Source organism: Mastigoproctus giganteus, chromosome 6 (genome assembly GCF_048544385.1).
Source record: "Mastigoproctus giganteus isolate SK-2022 chromosome 6, ASM4854438v1, whole genome shotgun sequence".
Lineage (NCBI taxonomy): Eukaryota > Metazoa > Arthropoda > Arachnida > Uropygi > Thelyphonidae > Mastigoproctus > Mastigoproctus giganteus.
The window spans coordinates 234,956,042-234,978,345 of record NC_143580.1 but is presented as its reverse complement, the minus strand read 5'-3'; the positions used below and the strand labels follow the sequence as shown (position 1 = coordinate 234,978,345).

The window sequence follows — 22,304 nt, the reverse complement described above, 5'->3', positions numbered from 1 at the left end:
AGGCTTCGTATTAACATTCATTTATGCATTAAATAACTATTTGTCAATCTCCTTTCTTCCCCATCCTTTCTTATATGAAGTCATTAAATTAAAATGCAAATAAAATGATTAAATTAACAAAAGTAATAGTAGACAGCATCAGATAGGGGTGGGCAAATTTTGCTATAAGTCGAAAAAGGGGTTAGAGCAAATATAATTATATCTGATGTTAGCAAAAGGAGAGAGAGAGAGAGAGAGAGAGAGAGAGAGAGAGAGAGAGAGAGAGAGAGAGAGAGAGAGAGAGAGAGAGAGAGAGAGAGAGAGAGTGTGTGTGTGTGTGTGTGTGTGTGTGTGTGTGTGTGTACACTGGGTTTTCTGAAAAGAAAATTCAAAAGTTTTGTGTGAAACAACCCAACTTTATTTTTATACAGATATATAATAATAACTTTATTTATCATCAGTTTGCTATACATAGAACAAATAATTTGAAATATGTATATGATTATATATACTAATCGTATTGAAAATAAGTAATGTTCTATAACGAAATTCGTTGTGATTCTATTAGTATACAGTAAGCCCCCTTTCTGCAGGGGGGGATATGTTCCAAGACCTATCATGGATGGCTGAAACCATGAATATAAGCACACCTGCTGACCTCAGGGGGCTCACGTCTGGTGAGTACGTGCTTGGTACACCCAAGGTCCTGAGCTGGATCATTCTTCTTCTTCTCTTTCTTGGTCATTCCCTTTTACATCTCTCTCTCTCTCTCTCTCTCTTTCTCTCTCTCACTCTCTCTCTCACCCTTTCTTTCTTTTTCTTGGAGGTAATTCAGAAATTTTTTTTTTTTTTTTTTGGATGGTGCAGCATAAACCTCAGGCTTTCTTACACCATATGGCTAATAATAATAATAATAACAACGTGATTTTCTTGAACATATATACGTATAATAAAGTTTAATTGATAAATTAAACACAAAGTAAGACATCACCAACATTAAATACGGTAATAATAAAGTATAGCAGACTCTCAATTTACCGGGATTGAATTACCTGGGACACTTCAAGACTCCAAATAAAAAAAATCAAAAAAAAAAAAAGAAAAATCAACCAGAAATCATAAAATTCAAGTAATAACTAGAATAGGTATAAGCATTTATTTTGAAGTTGTAAATAAGCATTAGCAAAGGCACATGATGCAAGAAAGCAAGCTTATATAGCATCAGCCAAAAAAAAAACACACAGACCCTTCTCATTTCACCCCATCCACTTGCTCCAAATGTTTGTCTAGTTCTGCATTCAATCTGTTTAAGCTATCAACTTCTACAACAGATGAAAGTTTGTTCCAACAATCAACCATCCGCTGACTAAAGAAAAACTTCCGCACATCTATCCTCAATTTCAATTTATGCACTCTCAAGTGATTACTCTGAGCACGAGGAAGAATCACATCAGCATTGAGCATGCTCAAACCATTCAAGGCTTTATACACCTCAATCAGATCACCTCACAAGAGCCTAGTCTCCAGACACTGTAATTTGCAAAACTTAAGCCTTCCTTCGTAAGAGCAACCCTTTGTTCCATTCACTAATCTTGTTGCCCTTCTCTGTACTCGTTCCAGCAGCTCTACATCCTTCTTGAAATGAGGCCTCCAAAAATGTATACAGTACACAAGGTGTGGCCTGATCATTGCTTTATACAAGAGAATAATCACCTACTTATCCCTGCTAGAAAAATTCCTGTATATTCCTGGACAAGACACCATAAACTACTCTTGCAGACTGTCTGCACTGCTGCTCAGAAAACTTCATATTTGTCTACACAATTACTCCCAGGTCCTTTTCACTTTCTACCACTGTCAGTGTAGTACCACACAGTTGATACATTACTCTGGGGTTACTGCTTTCATGTGCAGTACTTTACATTTGTCTTTGAGCAGATGGGCTGAGAGGTGGCACTGAAGTTGACACCTCTCACCCCATCTGCTCAACTTTTCTAGATCCTGTAGCAGCAGTGTAGTGTCAATAGTTCATTAACAACCCTGCCAACCTTTGTATCATCTGCAAACTTGGACATTAAGCCTGATATACCATCATCAATATCATTGATGAATACAGAAACAACAATGGACCCAACACTGAACCCTAGGTGACTCCGCTAATTACATTAGTCCACAAAGAGCAGTGTCCATTGATCACCACTCTGTCTTCTTCCTCTCTTTATCCATAGCAGCAATTTGCCTCCAATGCCACACTGCTCCAATTTGTGCAGCAGTCTTCCATGTGCAACAGTATCAAAAGCCTTTCTAAGATTCAAATATATGATATGAAATTTATTTTTCGCATCCAGTTCCTCTGTGACTACATCATAGTTTTTTTTTTTTTTTTTTTTAGGAGCATAGCAACTAAGGCCATATTGCTCCGGGATATGCGGTGGTCATTCCCTGACCTTTCCGCATCCTCCGTATTTGGTGGTGACGGGCACGAACCCCGGTCTAATCAAGAAGCGTGTGCTATGCACTGCTGCTCCCTCCCACCTGGCTACGGAGGCGCCCTACATCATAGTATCCAATCAAATTGGTCAGACAAGACCTTCCCTTAACAAATCATCGCTGTGTCCGAGCTATAACTGAAGTCTTGTCTAGATGATACTCATTCATTTCATTTAGATCATTTCTCATTAATGGATCAGTGATTCCATTAATTTCCCTGGAACAGAAGTTAAACTAACAGGTCTGTAATTACCCGTGTGTCCCTTTGATCCTCCTTTGTGGATTGGGGTCAATTTGCACATCTCCAATCCATGGGTCCAAGGAAGCTCTCATAATTATGGCTAATGCTAACTTCCTTTGCTGCCTCCTTTAATATAACTGGATACATTCCATCCACCTAAGGTGCCTTTCTTATGTTTATCTTCAACAATTTCTCCTCCACTTTACTCTCAGTTATTACAAGATTATCTAGCTTACTGCCAGAGTTTAATACACCTCTGGCATTTCCCTCCCTGAATAACTCTTCATGTGTGAATGTAGATGCAAAATATTCATTTAGTTTGTTAACTACCTGAACAGGATCATCCCCTTACTTCTAGAGTTTACATAAGTAAAGAACTCTTTGCTATTTTTCTTTGCATCCTTTGCCAAAGATTGCTCGTAATCTGCCTTTGCCTGCCTAACCTCCTTCGTGACTTGGTTATAGACCAGTTTATATCTATCATAAGCTTCTGTGTCACTTGTTAATTTATACGTATCCCATGCATTTTTTTCCTTCTGCCACATGTCTAATTAGTTCATCTGACATCCATTTAGGCCTAAATCTTGAACAATATTTCTTAGTTGGTATGAAAAGCCTAGTAGCTTCCAAGATTAATTCTTTGAATGCTTCCATTTAGAATTTTCTGTTGGTAACATCATCAGTTGGTCCCACCGTACAGCGACAAGAACCAGCATTATAAGTCGTAATTGAGAGATTAGTGTACCTATTATCTTGCAACCCCTGCTGTCTTCACACCTATTGCTCAAAAAAAAAAAAAAAGCCCACCTAATGTTTAGTTTGATTTAGTGCGTTGCATCGATTCTTTTGTTCCGTCGCACAGCAAAAGGGCAAATTTTGTTTGGATATTTATGTTAGGGATGTCTGAATTTTTTTTTTGTTTAGAAATCGCAAAAATTATGGGCAAATGCAAGAGTTCTGCTTTTAAACTAAATAAAAACTTGAAATTATTGAAAAGCTTGAGAACGGTGCATCCGTCAAATCTCTAAAGAACCATTATAATGTTATTGACCAAACAATACATGACATTGTAAAAAATAAAGGGAAGCATCGTATTGGACTTGAGTAGTACATGTTAAATTTTTTCGTTTTTTTTCCTTGGTTAATCATGGGTAACTGAATGAACAGATACGATGGCACAACTATATATTTCAAGAAAATAAACACATATTACTTGACCTTCTGAACATTTTGTGGACACCCTGGAACTGGTGTACAGACCGCAGTTTGTGAAACACTGCACTAAGGGGTTTGTGGAAACTTTAGTTAGGTGAGATAAGGATAATATAGAGACATGTTTAGCTGATGATAATGTGGGTCAAAGTAAAGTGTGCACACATCTCATAAATTCTTGTTTCTTGCTGCAACGGCTGATGTTGGCAAGCTTTTCTGAGGATGGCAACATTTCGAATAAGCAGGAAGATAAAAACACTGAAACAAGCCTAAATAACTTCAAGGGATGTGTCAGGACAGTAAACTATAAAAGAAGACTTAGTATTATCTGTGTCTAGAGTAATATCAAGAGTTGTCAACAAAATTAGTGAATTCGAACTCCTGGTAAGGACAACTAATGCTGCAATAATACAGCTAACAGAAACACAATGCCATCTGGAAATTTGGGATGATGAGTTCCATTATGGTATATATAATATATGCAAGAAAAGGGAAGTCAGAAGGGGTAGTGGGGTCATGCTAATTATCAAAAGCAGCCTGAGCCTGAAGAAAGACATCGCAGTAGTTAAAGGCACAGGTTTTAATGTCAGAAAAGAGGACTATGGCATTTAAGGCACACAGCATCTATTAATTGGGCAGAATTTTTTTTTTTTTTTTTTGGCTGGTGCAGCATAAGCCTCTGGCTTCCTTGCCCCATATGGCTAATACTACTAATACTAAATCAAAATACCTAAAAGAAATGTGAAGGATGTTTCATATAAACCATCTACTGCGCATGCTCGGCACACGCACATCTTTTTTATTTGTCTTTTTATTTTTTTGAACAATTCGGGAAATATAATGGATACATTTTTTTCTTGATAAAATTTTAATATTGTGAATAAAAAATAACATGAAATATTTCCCACATCAAAAATAACATTAAAACTATCACAAAACATTCCACAATACAAAAACAAATATTACATGAAAAAAAATTATTACACAAATATTCAAGAAAATTTTATTCTAAAAATTGCCATATGCAATTTACTTCTTTATTAATATTTGTTGTCGATCTGCTTTGCTCAATAGCTGAGCGATAATTACAGAGGAATGATTTGACATAATGATCCGGATCAAATTGAAGCAATGGTTTTCCATTTAGATCATAATAATCTACAACATGTTTAATTGTCAACATTATTCCTTCATTCACTCAATATTATTCAGTATGCTGAAAGCTCGCTCAGCTTCATCACTGATAATCGCAATGGTTTGAAAGATATTTTCTGGCTTTCTTAATTGAAAAGGGAATTTCACTCGATTTTAAAGATAAATTGTCTTTGACAAAATCTCTAAAATCATTAATTTTTATTTCATATTTTATCAGAAAACTTAAATTTCTTATTCGGTTTTCACCATCTTGCCACCGAGATGAAAGTTCTTTCACATTCCACGATTTCCGGTAGCATATGTTTAAAATTGCAAGCCCACTTAGCTCACCACTGCGTATATCCAGAAGTTGATTAACTCTATGCCAGATCATTGCAAGGCTGTAATTGCAGCTCGAGGAGGAACAACGAAATATTGAGGACTTAGTTTGCTGATTTACAGTATATAATACTATTACGTTAGCTTTTCATTTCAGTTTGTACATGTAAATGCAATAAAATGTATGTTTGGTTTTCATGATTGCCATTTGCATGATTTCTCATATTTCCATTAATTACGCATCTTTTTATTGGATTTCATTCACAGAGATATATATCCCATCTAAAAAATGCATTTTGAATATTTCTGCAACCTACAATGCAGTGCAAAACACATTTGCAAAATTCACATGTGATGCAGTTTTTCTGTCCGCCAATGGATACCATTAAGAACATATAGTGTGAGGAGGATGCCAGGATGAATATGGAGCAGAGAAAGACAGAATGGGAAAGTTACAGAGAGATGAAAAGTACTGAAGCCTAAAACAGCTACAAGTTGATCTCTAATAGCACATATATAAGGTTAGGGAGGTCAAATCTCAGTAAGAAAACACACAGGTGAAGAGAGCAAAGAATGGGGACATGCAATTTTTTCATGTATGTGAATACAAAGAAGAATAAAATGAATCAGATCAGACCCTTGTGGCATAGGTGTGGGAAAGTCAGATTATCCAGCTAATTTTGCTAATGAATTGAATAAGTACTGCATCAATCTTTACTGATAAAAGATCTTTCATAGTGAGAAAAGGCTGTGCTCATAAAGCTGGAAAGTATGAAATTATTGATATTCAAATTTCAGAACAGTATTACAAAAATTTGAGCTTAAAGTCAAGCAAGGCTCCTGGAGTTGATAGCATATGCCCAGTAATTTTGAGGTAGGTGGCCAGGGAGTGTACTTCACTGTTGAGGTTAATAGACTATAAAGTATCCGCTGAGAATAAATAACAATAGTCTTCTCCACTGGTGAAGTGTTATTTATTTGAGGTAGTAGAATACCATGGCAACTCGTGAAGGCAGTCACAATATGTGATATAACCAAAACGATGCCAATTTAATTAATTAATTAAATTTAGTTAATTAAACTACTTTGGTAGATTGCTATGTTAAAATGATGCATTTGCTCTAAACTACACTGTTGAGGTTAATTGTGAAGGCATCACTGTACTCAGGAGAGAGAGAGATTTGGTTTAGAGAAGTGGTAATGTACTGCCAATACATTAACATGTTCCTGCTGGGGCATTTATTTAACATGAAGCCTAAGAGACTCACGACTTTTATTTCCCAAATGACAACTGTATGTTTTTCATAATTTGGTTCATTTAAGTGACAAATAATACAGTATGTGCAAGAAAAATGGGTGTCATTTGGTTTTCGTGAAAATTTGATAGTGATCCATCGGTGGATCACCCCGCCCTGTGGCGCTAATTATTGTCAATGAATGAGGATAAGCGCCAGCGCCAATACACATGCTCGAATTACTTCCAGGTACCACCATGAGCATTGTTTTACAATTTGTTTGTACTCTGTGAGACTGACAATAGTTATTGCCTCCATATTGACTTCATTTCAAATACGTGCACTTGTGGAGAACATTTCGTTTATCACTATAATCTAGAGATTGAGGTAAACTCTTTAGATATTTTGAATTTTCACTTATCGAATTTATAAATAAATATTTCTAAAAAGTTTTAAAATGAACTCCTCCTCTTTTTATGGAAAACGAGCTAAAGATGAATGTTTGATGAATATAAGTAATAGTGATGATCAGATGTAGCTCTTTTGAAAGAAAAAGGTGCCCAAAACATGAAAATTGTCCAGGGGCATCGAAAACAGCGTTAGACAAAAGAGAAGCCACAATATTTCTTTAGTAATGAATCCGACGACAGGTCAAAATTAGATGATTTAGACATACATTCCAATTACAGATGGTGATAAGATCCAAACTGCAGAAGAATCTGATGAAAGTGATTAATATCACGAAATCAGCGATGAAAATAATGACCCAAATTCACAAGTAATTTCCAAAGAAAACCTTTCTCTGTGGGACTCTAAGAAGCAATCGAAAAGGAAATAAATTAAACAAGGAGACATAATCGCTCTTGAGAACAAAAAGGTGTAAAAATCATGAAATGGATCGATAAAAGACCAGTAATGATGCTAACAACATGCAAACTCATCAGTGTAAAATCATTGAGACAGGAAAGAACAATAGAAAGGGAGAAAAAAATCAAGGAAACCCGATGTTATTATCAGCTACAATCAAGCAAAGAAGGGAGTGGATATATCTGACCAAATGACGTCATATTATAGTAGCCTGCATTAAACCGTAAAATGGTATAAAAAAGCTGCAATGGAGATCATCTTTGGTGCCATGCAAGTCAATGCATGGGTGGTACAGAGTAAATTTTGGACTTATAATCGACTTATAAGCATTTGATTCAGTCACAAAACAAGCAATAATCAATGCCCTATTCAACCAAGGTGTAGACAGAGGTTATGTTAATATTTTTCATTCAATATGTCAAAAGGCAACTGCATCAATACAGGTCAACAATGATAAAGTTCAGTTGATCTTTAAAATTCTGCCTGTTTAGAAGAAAATTTTTGCAAAATAAAGTGGGATAATAAAGGACTCAGGATAAATGGAGATTTCCTAAATCACTTATGATTTGCAGATGGTATCATTCTCTTTGCCAATGATGTGGAAGAATTGCAGTAAAACCCTGAACTGCAGCATGAAAGCAAGAAGTCTGGTTTGAAGATGAATACCAAAAAAACACAGATTATTTATGTTCAACAAATTTACCAGACTAAAGAAAATCATGACTAATGGACAAGATTTAGAAGTGGAAAGGAATATTTATTTGGACAAGAAATTTCAACAGATGGAAATTGAATGGTGTATAAAACTAGGGTGGCAAGCATTTGGAAAGCTTAATATCATCTTCAAACAAATTTTCCACTCTGTCCTAATTTATGGTTGTGAAACATGAACATTGAATGCTAAAGCTTTACAGAGACTGAGGGTCACACAGAGGAGTATGGAGTATTGAATTTTGAACGTAACCAAAAGAGACTGAAAAACATATGAACGGATTTGCCAAAAAACCAAGGTCTCTGATGTCACTGAATAAACAAAGCACTTAAAATGGAAATGAGGTCACATATCAAGAACTGATAATAGATGTGCTAAATGAATTTTGGAATGGATACCACTTGACTCTATGCGCCACAAAAAAAAAAAAAAAAAAAAAAAAAAAAGGGACCAAAGATAAGGTGGACTAATGAAATTATGAAATTTGCTGGTGTACAATGGCAACAGAAATCACAGGACCATGGTTATTGGAAACAAGTTCAGGAGGCCTTCATCTTGCAGTGGATCGACAATGGCCGAAGAAGAAGATGATGATATGGTTAATACTAGGGCTTGCATAAAGCCGAGAAATTTCAAAACCGAGTTTAACCGAAGTTTACTCTTAAAACCGGTTTTAAAACCGATTTTATCAGACTTAGGGAAAATAATTAAAAGCTTATAACACAGATATTTATTTTATCTTGGGTAGATTGTACAAATCGTAATCAAATCTTTTAAACAAATCTATCACGCTTATAGCAAAAAAAATAAAAAAATTAAAGTGCTCCAAAAAAATAACCAGCTTGGGGTTATACAAAATTACAAATTGTATTAAAATCCTTTGAATATAAACTATCTTCTCCTATAGTAAACAAAAAAATAATAAGCCCCATAATAATAATAATAAATAAATAAAAATAATGTGAAAAAAAAAAAAAAAAAACAGCTTGGGGAAATTACTATTTATTGCTCAGCTTTTTTCTGAAAATGATCCTTTAAAAAACACAGTATATTAAGCATTTTTCCTGATAGACTTGACCTTATTTTTGTGTCAAAGAGACCAGTGATCGAAAACACTCTCTCAGATTGGACACTTGTTGGTTTAATGGTCAGCAGTGCTCTATAAACTTTCTCCAGCTTTTCACTTCTACAACTAGTTGCCTCCAAAATTTTAAATTCTTTGCTGATTTCCAATTCACTCGGATATTTTGAAGGCTCTTCAGTTAATCTCTTTATTACACTATCATACTCTCGCATGAGTGTATCTCCAACATCGGAACTAGACGAGTCTTTGTTTTCTTCTAAAAGAACAGTTCGTTTACTTTCAGTTTCTTCATTCGACGCTAAGACTCCTTCGGAATGTTTTGCAAATAATCTCTGATAAATCTCTTCAGCATGCTTTTTCCAAACTTGCTTACTTGGAAAATCAAAAGTTCTTGAACGTGAATCTTCTTTCCTAAACTTTTTGGGGTTGTGTAGATAGCTCAGCAAAGCCACAGTTTGGCAATTTCATCTTGCATTGTAACGCTGGAAAGGCTTTGGTGAAACTTTAAAGCAAATGGGTTTTCTGCTGTATCAAGCTTAGCAAGCAGAAATTCTATTGAAGACTGCTTTAAGTAAGTATGTATCCTCTGAGGTTATAGCCTTCAGAATCATTTCAACTGGTCGCAAAGTTTCACATAGCAATTCAAGTGTTTTCCAGTCATCGTCAGACCCAGCTTCAGTTGACAGTACTGCACATAGAGCATTTGGAATGCAATTTTTCAATTTCAAAAATCTTCAATCATATAGAATGTGCTATCCCATCTAGTCTTGCAATCTAATATAAATTTATATTCTTTCCCATTAAATTTTGTAATATGTCATTTTTGGTAGGCGATTTTCGAAAAAGTTTGCAAAATTTTCTGATTTTGTTAATAGTTTGTGCATTATTGGCCATTGGATTGAAGAAATAAATGAGCTCATCGGTAAAGTCGGTTTGATAAAGCATGCCTTGCTGTCATTCTTCAACATCACTACTTTCTTCATTATTTTCATTTTCTTCATTGTCTTTGGGAGACTCAGAGACTGTGGCACCATAATTGATTGATTTTTCATAAAGTACATTTATAACTGACAGATGTATACAATGGACTATACATTGTTGATGATTAGGCTTAATTTGCTTGCCAAACTTAATCATCATTGCTGCTCCATCGGTGGTGCAGGCAACAATATCCTCATCCAAGTTCAAACCAAATTCCTTCAAGTGTCCATTCACAATTTGTTCAGTTTTTCTGCTGTCAAGTGAACCATTAATCTCAATAAGACCAATGATTGTCTTTTGAATGCACATTTATATTCATATACCTTTTATTTTGTATAGACGTATATTCGTCTAGAGTCTACGAATACCGTGCACACAAAACCAATGAATTTTTGAAATGCTGAAAGAGTTCTTCTTTCTTAGTTTTATAATAATTTATCATATTTATTCAGAGAGAAGGTGAAGGCTTGATTGTATAAACTCACTCTTGGCAATTGAATTAAAAGAAAATCCATCTAAAGCAGCTAATTTTGAAATCTCTTCTTCCATAGATTTTTAACGATAAGTTTTCTAATGTTCGTACTATTTTTACGGGAGGTTCACTGTTATCTTGTTTAATGTCAATCTGATGCATTTTCTTTAAATGCAACATCAAAGATGATGTAGATCCTCCAGACGACTTCATTATCTTCTGACATTTCGAACCTTGTGCTTCATCTTTGTTTTTCGAGCCAAATAATTCCATACATTTGATTTCATCTTAGACATATTAAGAGTAATAAATATTAATTAGTAGGAATTTATATCACCGACAATTTTAAATAAAAATATTGAAGACAACAAAGGCACAATACTATGCGTCACTACCGAAAGCACTGAATGAAGAGTCTAAACGAGGCAAGTGTCAAAATTTTCACGAAAGAAATTTTTTATTCATTTACTTGCAATTTTTTTTCCCTCAATTAAATCTATTGTATTTCCAAAAATTATGTAAAAGCTAAATTTGGTGAAGCTGCTTTTTGGAGAACATTTGATCGCAAATTTAATAGGAATAAAGAAGCAAAAAACTTTCTACGATTGAAATTTGATGCAATATTCAGCGAATCTGTTTCTAGTGGGTAACCATCAATAAGGCGCGTTCCATAACTTGCCTGGCGAACAAGATAGATGGAACGGAGAAATGTTGAGCATTTTCTTTTACGCTGTCGCTCCGACTCACTCAGTCGTAAATGAGTACACCTGCATCGTGCCATGATACAGGTGGGAAGATAATAGGTACCCCTCCTAGATTTGGGCCACTTGCCCATGAGATTCGTACCTAAACATAAAATAAAATAAAATAAAAAACATGAAGCAGTTGAATGATCCAGACAAACGAACAAACAAAAGAAAATGTGCGTAACAAAAAACTATATTCGAGGGCTAACTAAGAAAATATTCGAATCCAGTTTTAGAAGCTCGGTTTCGGTTTTAACAACTCAATATGAAAACCGATTTAACCGGTTTTATAAAACCGGTTTGCAAGCCCTAGTTAATACCAATACTAATACTAATGTGAATTTTCATTGGGATTTCAGAATTAACATAACAGAATTTATTCAAAAAGTGAGTCCCTTTTATGTTATCCAAATCTTGTTAATCTGTGTAATTATTTTTGTGGCTTCATTTAAACCTTTTAAGTATTTTATTTAAGTACAGTTTAATAAATAAGATATATTTAACTAATTTATTTACAAACTAATGAGAATGAGAGGAATTATCTCAATATAGGCATTCAGAATACTTTTTTTTTTTTTTTTTCTGGACAGGATGTTGACTTTGGTCGTGATTACAGAATAGTAAAAACATTAAATAAACTGCAGAATTAGATGTTCATTTGTTATTCTGGAATATGCATGTAAAAAACAGAAATCTGAAATTAGACAGGGGCACCGTGCATTAATCGAATTTCAATTAAATTTAATTTTGAGTGGTTCAGCTTTTAATCATTTCGTATAACTGTGTTGGATATTAATAATTTTCGCATCATTAAACAAGAATGTATGACTTTCACTGACAGTGTGGAAAGCTAATTCCAAGGCTGAAGAACATGAAGCAAGGACTGAAGCCTTGTCTGTTTCACTCTCATGTCCAAGGTAAACTTGTAGATCCCTGACAGGATAAGTCGCAGTCTTTGCATGAAATATGATAAAACAAATCTTTGTTTGAAATGTGAAAGAATATTGGATAAAATGATTATTTAGCAGTCTGCAATTTCTTCATAGGTTTAGAAACAACTTTAAATTCTGTCTTTGAAAATTTGGTTAAGCTGTTTATGCCATTGCTCAATGTATGGTAAGAAATAAAATATTTTTTTTCACTTATTACTATTGTTATTTGGGGCAGTTTGTTTTAGCCAACTATCTGCTTGTTCCTTACACACTTTATTGCTGATAGTGGGTAACATCTGTTTGAAATCAATATTTTTTATCTCTATATTTAAAGCAGATTCAGATGAAGAATATTTTAAGTGTTCTGCATGTCTATATTGAGGTAATTTCTCTCATTAGTTTATAATTTGATTAATAATATAGAACATAAAATGAGAAAGAATGAAAAAATATAGAAAATCTATTTTTTTAAAATTTACTTGACTATTTAATGAGCTTTTTTACCTGGATTGCATTCTAACTGGGAAGACAGCCGAGTATTGGAATGATCTACACGTTTGGTACTATAAAATAAATAGTTTTCACTGTAAATTATTTTCAATAAAATAATTAGTACTTCATTACACACACACACACAAACACAGAGAGAGAGAGAGAGAGAGAGAGAGAGAGAGAGAGAGAGAGAGAGGCTTCAAAAAAGATTTGCAACTGTTAATTGTAAGTTTTAGTTTGTTATTTTTCAAACTAAAAACATTTCATCTATCACAACAGTAGTTGTGATAGATGAAATGTTTTTAGTTTGAAACCTCTAGAGCAATCACACAAATTTTGGGCTTGATCTAAAAATTCATTTTTTTCCTGTGCAGTGCTGAATGAAGTGTCACAATGGATAAAATGGAATACAGATCATTGATTTGGTTTCCTCATTCTGCAAGATTGTTGTTGTTGTTATTACACAAGGGCTACTAATTCCAAATTATGTCATAGCATATTTCTTATATCCATATACCTTTTAACTATTTAATTATATACTTGCTTATAGGCCAGTATGATTTAAGTATGTTAACATTTCTTCTATGATTGCATAATTTCCAAGAAAATGAGATAAAATCTGGAAGTCGCTTAATTTGCTGAATGATCTAAAGGTGCTAGAACAGACTGATAAGTAAAGAGGCCATCTGCAAGAAAGCGGCACACTGTAAGTTGACTTTCTGCAAGGAAAAACATTCAACTATTCAAGAAGCAGAAGCAGTTGCTGTTTGTTGAGAAGACTGCCCAGGTTGTCGCTCATTGGTATAAACAGTTCAAATCTGGAAGAACTGCAGTGCATGACGAAGAAATCCCAGAATGCCCAGCAACTGCTGTAATATAAGAGAAAGTGTTGCAAAATTTGAGGCATTAATCCTGGAAGATCACCGTATTAATGACAAAGAAAGCCACAGAGCTCCAAACTAATGTATGGTCTGTGGAGAACATTATCCATTAACAGTTGCAAATGAGTAAAGTGTTCGTTAGATGGGTTCCAAACTTCAGACCTCTTACTAAAAGAAGGAAAGGGCATAATGTGCACATGAAATGTCAATGTGCCAGGAAAAACTGAGATATTCTGGCATCCTGCTTATTCCCAACAACCTTGCACCCTAGGATTTCTTCCTCTTTCTTGCTCTGAAGTTCTTTCTTTGTGGAAACTATTTTGCTGCTGATGATGGCTTAAAGGACTATCAGAAGGCTTCTACAAAAGTGGCCTGTGGAAGTGTATAGAGACACTTCCACAGGCCACTTTGGAAGTGTATAGAGACAGAAAAAAATGTGTCATTTTGTCTGTTGATTATGTTGAAAAAGTTACGTGTTGTTTGTTTAGACCTTCTATCACAATCACTTCTGGGTAAATACAAATCTTTTCTGAACTCCCGTCGTATATACAGCAATTTCCTATATGAGTTTTGTGGAGTATAAATATATATGTGTGTGTGTGTGTGTGTGTGTGTGTGTGTGTGTGTGTGTGTGTGTTTGCTATTTATTTACAGATGATGTACAGTATTAGTATTAGTGGCAAATGATGTACAGTATTAGTGGCAAATGATGCAAGAAAGTAAGCTTATACAGAATTAGCCAAAAAAAGAAAAAAAAAAAAAAACCTTCCCATTTTACTTGCTTCAAATAGTTTATCTAATTCTTCTTTGAATTTACTTAAGCTACCCACTTCCCAACAATAGATGAAGGTTTGTTCCAGCAATCAATCACCTGGTGGCTAAAGGCAAACTTTCACACATGTATTCTGCTACTCAATTTGAATTTATGGCCCATCATGTGTGAAGTCTGAGCAATGAGGAAGAATCTCAACAAATTATTTTCCTGAATGCCTCCCATTTTGAATTTGTTGTTGGCAATATCATTAGTTGGTTCCACTCTATAGAACTGAGCTTGTGTAATCCATTCAAAGTCTTAAACACCTCAATCAGATCACCGTGAAGGTGCCTAGTCTCCAGAGGCTGCAGACTTTCATGATAAGAGAATCTCTTTGTTCTCACCAATCTCGTTGCCCTTCTCTGTACCCATACCAGAAGCTCGACATCCCAGACCTGTACGCCATACTCAAGACATGGCCTGACCATACCCTTATACAATGAGATAATCACCTTCATATGCCTGAGAGCAAAATTCCTGTCTATCATTGACAAAATCCAACGAGCTGTCCTGGCTGCCTGCACTGCTCACAAATCATTCCAAGTCTTTTTCATTTTATCACTACACAGGTCTAGTAATGCACAGTCAATATGTAATGTGGTTAATGCTACCCACATGCAGTATTTTGCTTTTGTCAAGGTTAAAATTCCACTGCCATTTCTCACTCGCCAAGTCATCAATGTCATTAATAAATATAGAAGACAACAATGGGCCCAGAACTGAACTCTGGGGGGGGGACTCCATTAATAAGATTAGTACACAAAGAGCGGTATCCATTGATAACCACTCTCTGTCTTCTAGCACTCAACCATCCTTTTATTCACAGCTGTAACCTGCCCTTAATGCCACACTGCTCCAATTTGTACCGCAGTCTTTTATGTGCATTAGTATCAAAAACTTCCCTGAAATCCAAGTATACGATATCAAAATTATTTTTTGCATCCATGATTGTAGTATCCAATCAAATTGGTCAGACAAGATTTACCCTAACAAACACATGCTGTGTCTGGAGTATAACTGCAGTCCTGTCTAGATGGTCCTGCATTACTTCTTTAATAGTGACTCCATTATTTTCTCTGGTAAGGAAATTAATCTAACAGAACTTTAATTACTCATGTCACTCTTAGATCCCCCTTTGTGAATTGGGGATCCATTCTCACATCTCCAGTCCATGTGGACTTCCCCAAAATCCAAAGATGCATTCATAATTATGGTTAAGGGTGTGTTAGTTTTATAAACTTCTGGCATCCACTTCCCTAATGAATTCTTCATGTGTGAATGCAAATGGGAAATACTTATTCAGTTGTCAGCAACCTGAGCAGGTTGCTGACAAACTGAATCAATGGTTCCTCAAGAGATGAACCATTGATATCAAGTGGATCAATGTGATTCATCCCCTTCCTTTTATTGTTTACATAAGTAAAGAAGTCTTCGCTGTTTTTCTCTGAAATATTTTCAAAAAATTTCTCATAATCTTCCTTGGCTTGCCTAACCCCCTTTATGACTTGATTGCAGACTAGTTTATATCTACTATAGTATCCTATGCAGTTTTTTTTTCTATGCCACGTGTCTCATTAGTTAATCATTAGTTATTCAGGTCTAAGCCATGAGGAGTTATTCAGCAAGGGGAATGCGAGAGGTGTATTCAACTCTAGCAGTAAGCTACAGAATCTTGAAATAACTGAGAGTAAAGTGGAGGAGAAACTGTTGAAGATAAACACAAGAAAGGCACCCGGGGTGGATGGGATCTATCCAGTTATATTAAAGGAGGCAGCAAAGGAAGTAAGCAAACCCTTAGCCATAATTATGAGAGCTTCCTTGGACTCAGGGGAGGTACCCATAGACTGGAAATGTGCAAATGTGACCCCAATTCACAAAGGAGGATCAAAGGCTGACACAAGTAATTATAGACCTGTGAGCTTAACTTCTGTTCCAGGAAAATTAATGGAGGCACTGGTTAAAGAAGCACTGCAGGATCATTTAGACAAGACTTCAGTTATACCTCAGACAGAGCATGGATTTGTTAAGGGGAAGTCTTGCCTGACCAACTTGATTGGATACTATGATGCAGTCACAAAAGAACTGGATGCAGGGAATAACTCTGATATTATATACTTGGATCTTAGAAAGGCTTTTGATACTGTTGCACATGGAAGATTGCTACACAAATTGGAGCAGTGTGACATTGGAGGCAAATTGCTGCTATGGATAAAGGGGTGGTTGAGGGGGAGAAGACAGAGAGTGGTAATCAATGGACACTGCTCATCGTGGACTAATGTTATTAGTGGAGTCCCTCAGGGCTCAGTGTTGGGTCCATTATTGTTTTCTGTATTTATAAATGATATTGATGATGGTATATCAAGCTTAATGTCCAAGTTTGCAGATGATACAAAGGTTGGCAGGGTTGTCAAGGACACTACTGACACTATGCTGCTGCAACAGGATCTGGAAAGGTTGAGCAGATGGGCTGAGAGGTGGCAAATGAAGTTTAACATTGACAAATGTAAAGTACTACACATGGGAAACAGCAACCCCAGAGCAACGTATCAACTCTGTGGTACTACACTGACAGTGGTAGAGAATGAAAGGGACTTGGGGGTGGTTGTGCAGGCAGATATGAAGTTCTCTGAGCAGTGCAGACGGGCTGCAAGAGTAGCTCATGGAGTATTGTCAATGATATACAGGAATTTTTCCAGCAGGGATAAGGAGGTGATTATTCCATTGTATAAGGCAATGGTCAGGCCACACCTAGAGTACTGTATACAGGTCTGGAGGCCTCATTTCAAGAAGGATGTAGAGCTGCTGGAACGAGTACAGAGAAGGGCAACAAGATTAGTGAATGGAACAAAGCGGTGCTCTTACGAAGAAAGGCTTAAGTTTTGCAAATTACAGTGTCTGGAGACTAGGCACCAGCGAGGTGATCTGATAAAGGTGTATAAAGCCTTGAATGGTTTAAGCATGCTCAATGCTGATGGGATTCTTCCTCTAGCTCAGAAAAATCACCTGAGAGGGCATAAATTCAAATTGAGGAAAGACAGATGTAGGATAGACGTGCGGAAATTTGCCTTTAGCCAGCGGGTGGTTGGTTGGTGGAACAGACTTCCATCCCTTGTGGTGGAGGTTGATAGCCTAAATAAGTTTAAGGCTCAGCTGGACAGGTATTTTGAACGAACAGAGGGGTGAAGTGGAAGTGGGTTTTTTTTTTTTTTTGGCTGATGCTGCATAAGCTTGCTTTCTTGCATCAAATGCCTCTACTAATGCTAATGCTAAGCCTTGAACGGTATGAAAACCCTAGTAGCTTCTAAAATTATTTTATTGAATGCCTTCCATTTTGAATTTGTTGTTGGCAATATCATTAGTTGGTTCCACTCTATAGAATTTAAAAACTTTGAGTCCGCCATAGTCTCTTTTAAGAAAGCAAAAACCTTTCCCTTCACATTTGAGAGTAAATATTTCTTTAAGAAAATCCCACATCAATAGACTGTCATCACTGGCAGCTAATGGTTCTTTAATCACCAGATTCTTAATGCATGAAGAATCACTGCTGATTATCAGATTAAGGGTATTGCTCTCTCTCTCTGTTATTACATCTGTAAACATGCTTTGTAGAAAACAGTCATACAATAAATCCACAAAAGACTTGCTAGTGTATAACCACAAGTTCCAGTCAATATCTGGAAAGATAAAATCGCCCATTATAAAACATTCTGATTTACTGGCACACTATTTCTCTGTAACACACACACTTTTACTTTCATTTGTGCTTTCCCAGTGATTATGTCAAATCAAACTGGATGAACATTGCACTGGCCACCCATGTCAACTGGATGATTTTATGCTTTGGATTTTATGTGCTTCTTAACTAAGAGCATAAGCCTTTCCTCACTTCTATCTCATCTATCATTTCTGTACATGTTGTCCTCACCATATTCAAATTCTACAACCCTTACATCTAAGTGGCACCACATCTCTTATGTCACAACGTCTGCATTGAGATATCAGATTAGGATATGTCTGCATTGTATATATTGATAATGAAATGCCAAAATTATGCTATCAATGTAATGAAATAACAAACTGATTTATTCTAGACTACAATGCAGTCTAGAATAAATCAGTTATATTTATTCACTGCATTTTTTAGCAATTATCACAACACATTTAGGAAGGATGTAGATTTGCTTGAGCGTGTATAGAGAAGGGCAACAAGATTGGTGAGGGGAATGAAGGGATCCCCATACCAAGAGAGGCTTAAGTTCTGCAAATTGTAGAACTTAAGCCTGTGCAACTGTGCAGTCAGATATGAAGTTTTCTGAGCAATGAAGACAGGCTGCAAGAGCAGGTCATGGGTTTTGTCAATGATATACAAGAATTTTGCTAGCAGGAAGCAGGAGGTGATCCCTTTGTATAAGGCAATGGTCAGGCCATGACTTGAGTACTGCATATAGGTCTGGAGGCCTCATTTTAGGAAGGATGTAGATTTGCTTCAGCGTGTACAAAAGGGCAAAAAGATTGGTGAGGGTTATTTGTTATGTTTGTTATTTGGTTTTTAGGAGCATTAGCAACTAAGGCCATATTGCTCGAGAATATGCGGTGGTCATTCCCTGACCTTTCCGCATTCTCCGTATTTGGTGGTGACGGGCTCGAACCCCGGTCTAATCAAGAAGAGTGTATTATGCACTGCTGCTGCTCCTCCTTCCCACCTGGCTACGGAGGCGCCTGATTGGTGAGGGGAATGAAGAGGTCCTCTTATGAAGAGAGGCTAAAGTTCTGCAAATTTTAGCAGCTGGAGACTAGGCACTTGTGAGGTGATCTGACTGAGGTGCATAAGGCCTTGAATGGGTTGAGTATGCTGAATTCTGATGAGATTCTTCTGCTTTCTCAGATTACAAACCTGAGGGGGCATAAATTGAAATTGAGGAAAGACAGATGTAGAACAGATGTGCAGAAATTTGCCTTTAGTCAGCGGATGGTTAATTGTTTGAACAAACATTTAAGGGGAATGGTTGTGTGAATTTTTTTGGCTGATGCTGTATAAGCTCATACGCTTGCTTTCTTGCATCACATGCCACTACTACTACTATTTTAGTCTAGAAAAATGTGTTGTAAATTTTGCACAAAAAAAAAAAAGATAATGGATAATTTTTCTTTAGTTTTTTTTTAAATTTTAATTGGGATTTTATATTTACAATAATCTCACTGTAATGTTTAAATAAATAAAGTCAAAATAGGAAAAAATTAATATGATAAAAGATTTATGTACATAATTTTCATAATTCTTTTCAAAATATGCAGTTCTTCAACTTTAAAAAAATTCCAACTTCCTCAAAAAAAAAAAAAAAAACCCCCAACCTCCCACATACTCTCAGGAAACTCACCTGAGAAACGGTTAAGATAATCTTGCATTCTTCTGTTTGTATATAAAAGTGAATCGTTTATCCTTGCATATGCCGACCAAGTCGCATGAAATTATGCAAGAAATTATAATACATTCCAACCCCCTGAAGAACCCTCATAAGATTCTTCAGTCATTGTGAATCATACTGATTTACTGAAAAGTCAATAACCCATAATTCTTTAAATAAATAAATAAATTTTCTGTTTATACTCCGGGACGACCAAACAGTCAGAGGAGTTAACAAGATAGACAGAATACAAGAAACAGCACCGTATTCAGCAGTCACGGGCTTGAACCCCGGTCACTCAAGGCACGTGTACTTATGCACCCGCGCGCCTGACCACTAGGCTACGACGGCCTTATTTTATGATTTAAAAGGCAATATACAATCTAGTATACATAATAATTTGAATTGTGCCTTTCGAACCTGCGACCTTTGGGTTGCCAGGCAGGTACTTTACCCAACCGGCTAGCCCGGTCGGCAATTGTGCCTTAATAGTACACATAGAATGTAACCAATAAAAGAATAGCATATATTATACAAACAATTTAGGCTTAATCTTTATCTAACCCTCAGGATGACATAAAACATATGAGTGCCGTTTCAAAAGAAAAGAATTTATTACAGTTAAGGAAGGACGTTATGTGGTCGTTTTCTATTAAGATTATGACTAAATATTATTCCACTCTTATACCATGTGAAATTAATAATATAGTTTATTAAGCTATTCGTTACCCCAACAGCACAGTCTGATTATGGGTATCGGTAAGATACCTGAAATGTTACCTTAATGTATAGTAGTTTAGGCGAATAGCTTAATAAACTATATTATTAATTTCACGTTGTATAGGAGTGGTATTATATTTAGTAATAATCTTAAAAGAACTTATATTTATTCAACAAAATAAGAATTGCACAGAAATGAATGGTGATATTTTTCCACACAGTCCCTTACCTAATAATATACTTGTTCCAGCTCAAGATAAATGCCTCTACAAGTGAAAGGATTTTTGTGCACCAATCATGATCACAGAACACCCTTAACTTCATCATCTGTTGGACAATAGCTCTAAGGGATGCTTCCCCACTTGTAATGCAAGTGTGTCAGGGATTTCAGTCAATGACAATAAATTGTGCTGGGGAGAGCCTTTGTTTCTGAGGAGATAGGTAAGATGTAGGAATGAATAAGGTGTGTGTGTGTGTGTGTCCTATTTTCTAGAATAAAAGAAGTAGTCTTCTGGCTAGAATTACTTCTTCTTGTCTGATCTTTTGTTTGCTATATTTCCACATTGTAATTCTGGCTTAATTTAAAAAAAAAGTTTATTTTGAACTTGGTCTGTCCATTCTTGTTGCCAATATTTCTTACCTCTGATTTCGAGGTATTTATAGTCTGCATGTGGTACTTTTAAAGGTTGGCCTTATAGGGCCTACTGCCATTTTAGCTGCACCGTCTGCTTCTTCATTCTCCTTGATTTCAATGTATCTAGGAATCTAACAGAGTTTTACTATTTGTTTTGTGTAGTATGCTTGTCCAATATGTTTTGAATATGTCTCAAGAGTGGATTATTGTTTCTGAGTGTAAAGTTAAGATTTATATTACAGTGAGGGAATATGTACAAATCAGACTGTGTGTGATTGTCTTATACCATATTTAAAGGTTTAGGGCTAATTGTACTGCTGTAGTTCTACTATATAAATGCAACATTTGATAAGAAATTGTGCTAAAAATATGTTTGGGAAGATTGCAGCTGTTGTGCCCAGTTTGGTATCTGTTTTAGAATCATCTGTGTATATTTTACAACAGTTACAAGACAGCATGTAACTGGTGGAAATTGTTTCTAGACAGGGAATCCTTCCCCCATTTGTTAAAGTCAAGTGACCAACTCAGGAGAAATGTTTTCAGGTCCAAAGTTTACTTTTGACTGGACAGGTGCAATATATGCTCCTAGAGCTATTCAGAGAGCATAAAATGACTGGTTATAGGATGCAGCCATCTTAAGGCACTCACTCTTTCAGAATTATACACTGGTGCTCTATAATCAAGTGACAATCTTGTATAAATCTACATTTATACAAGTGACACTATATTAATGTAGTGTAATGTGTATCTATTGCTCCCCACATTACAGATAACATTTTGATGACATTTAGTTTCTTTAAACAGCTTGTTCTTAAACATTTAACATGTTCCAAAAAAAGTCACTTTTTTTTTTTCAAGATTTATAGGAATTTATGCTGGTGTTATTGGAACAGCCTGTTTTCCAAGCTTTAGCTCTGAGATGGTGTAATTTCAC

The 22,304-nt window shown here is 35.7% G+C and overlaps 1 protein-coding gene across 3 annotated transcripts in view; it reads right to left on the bottom strand.

The window, feature by feature from the left end:
- The window catches only part of pcx (pecanex), a 743,348-nt gene that overhangs the window by 205,951 nt on the left and 515,093 nt on the right, over positions 1–22,304 (bottom strand). For all 3 annotated transcript variants that reach the window (XR_016547122.1, XM_090376780.1, XM_090376781.1), the window contains one exon: positions 12,929–12,987. Coding sequence is in view for 2 of the 3 variants with exons in the window: in XM_090376780.1 (XP_090232906.1) it covers positions 12,929–12,987 (59 nt within the window). In the remaining variant the exon portion in view is untranslated. The remainder of the gene's footprint in view (positions 1–12,928; positions 12,988–22,304) is intronic.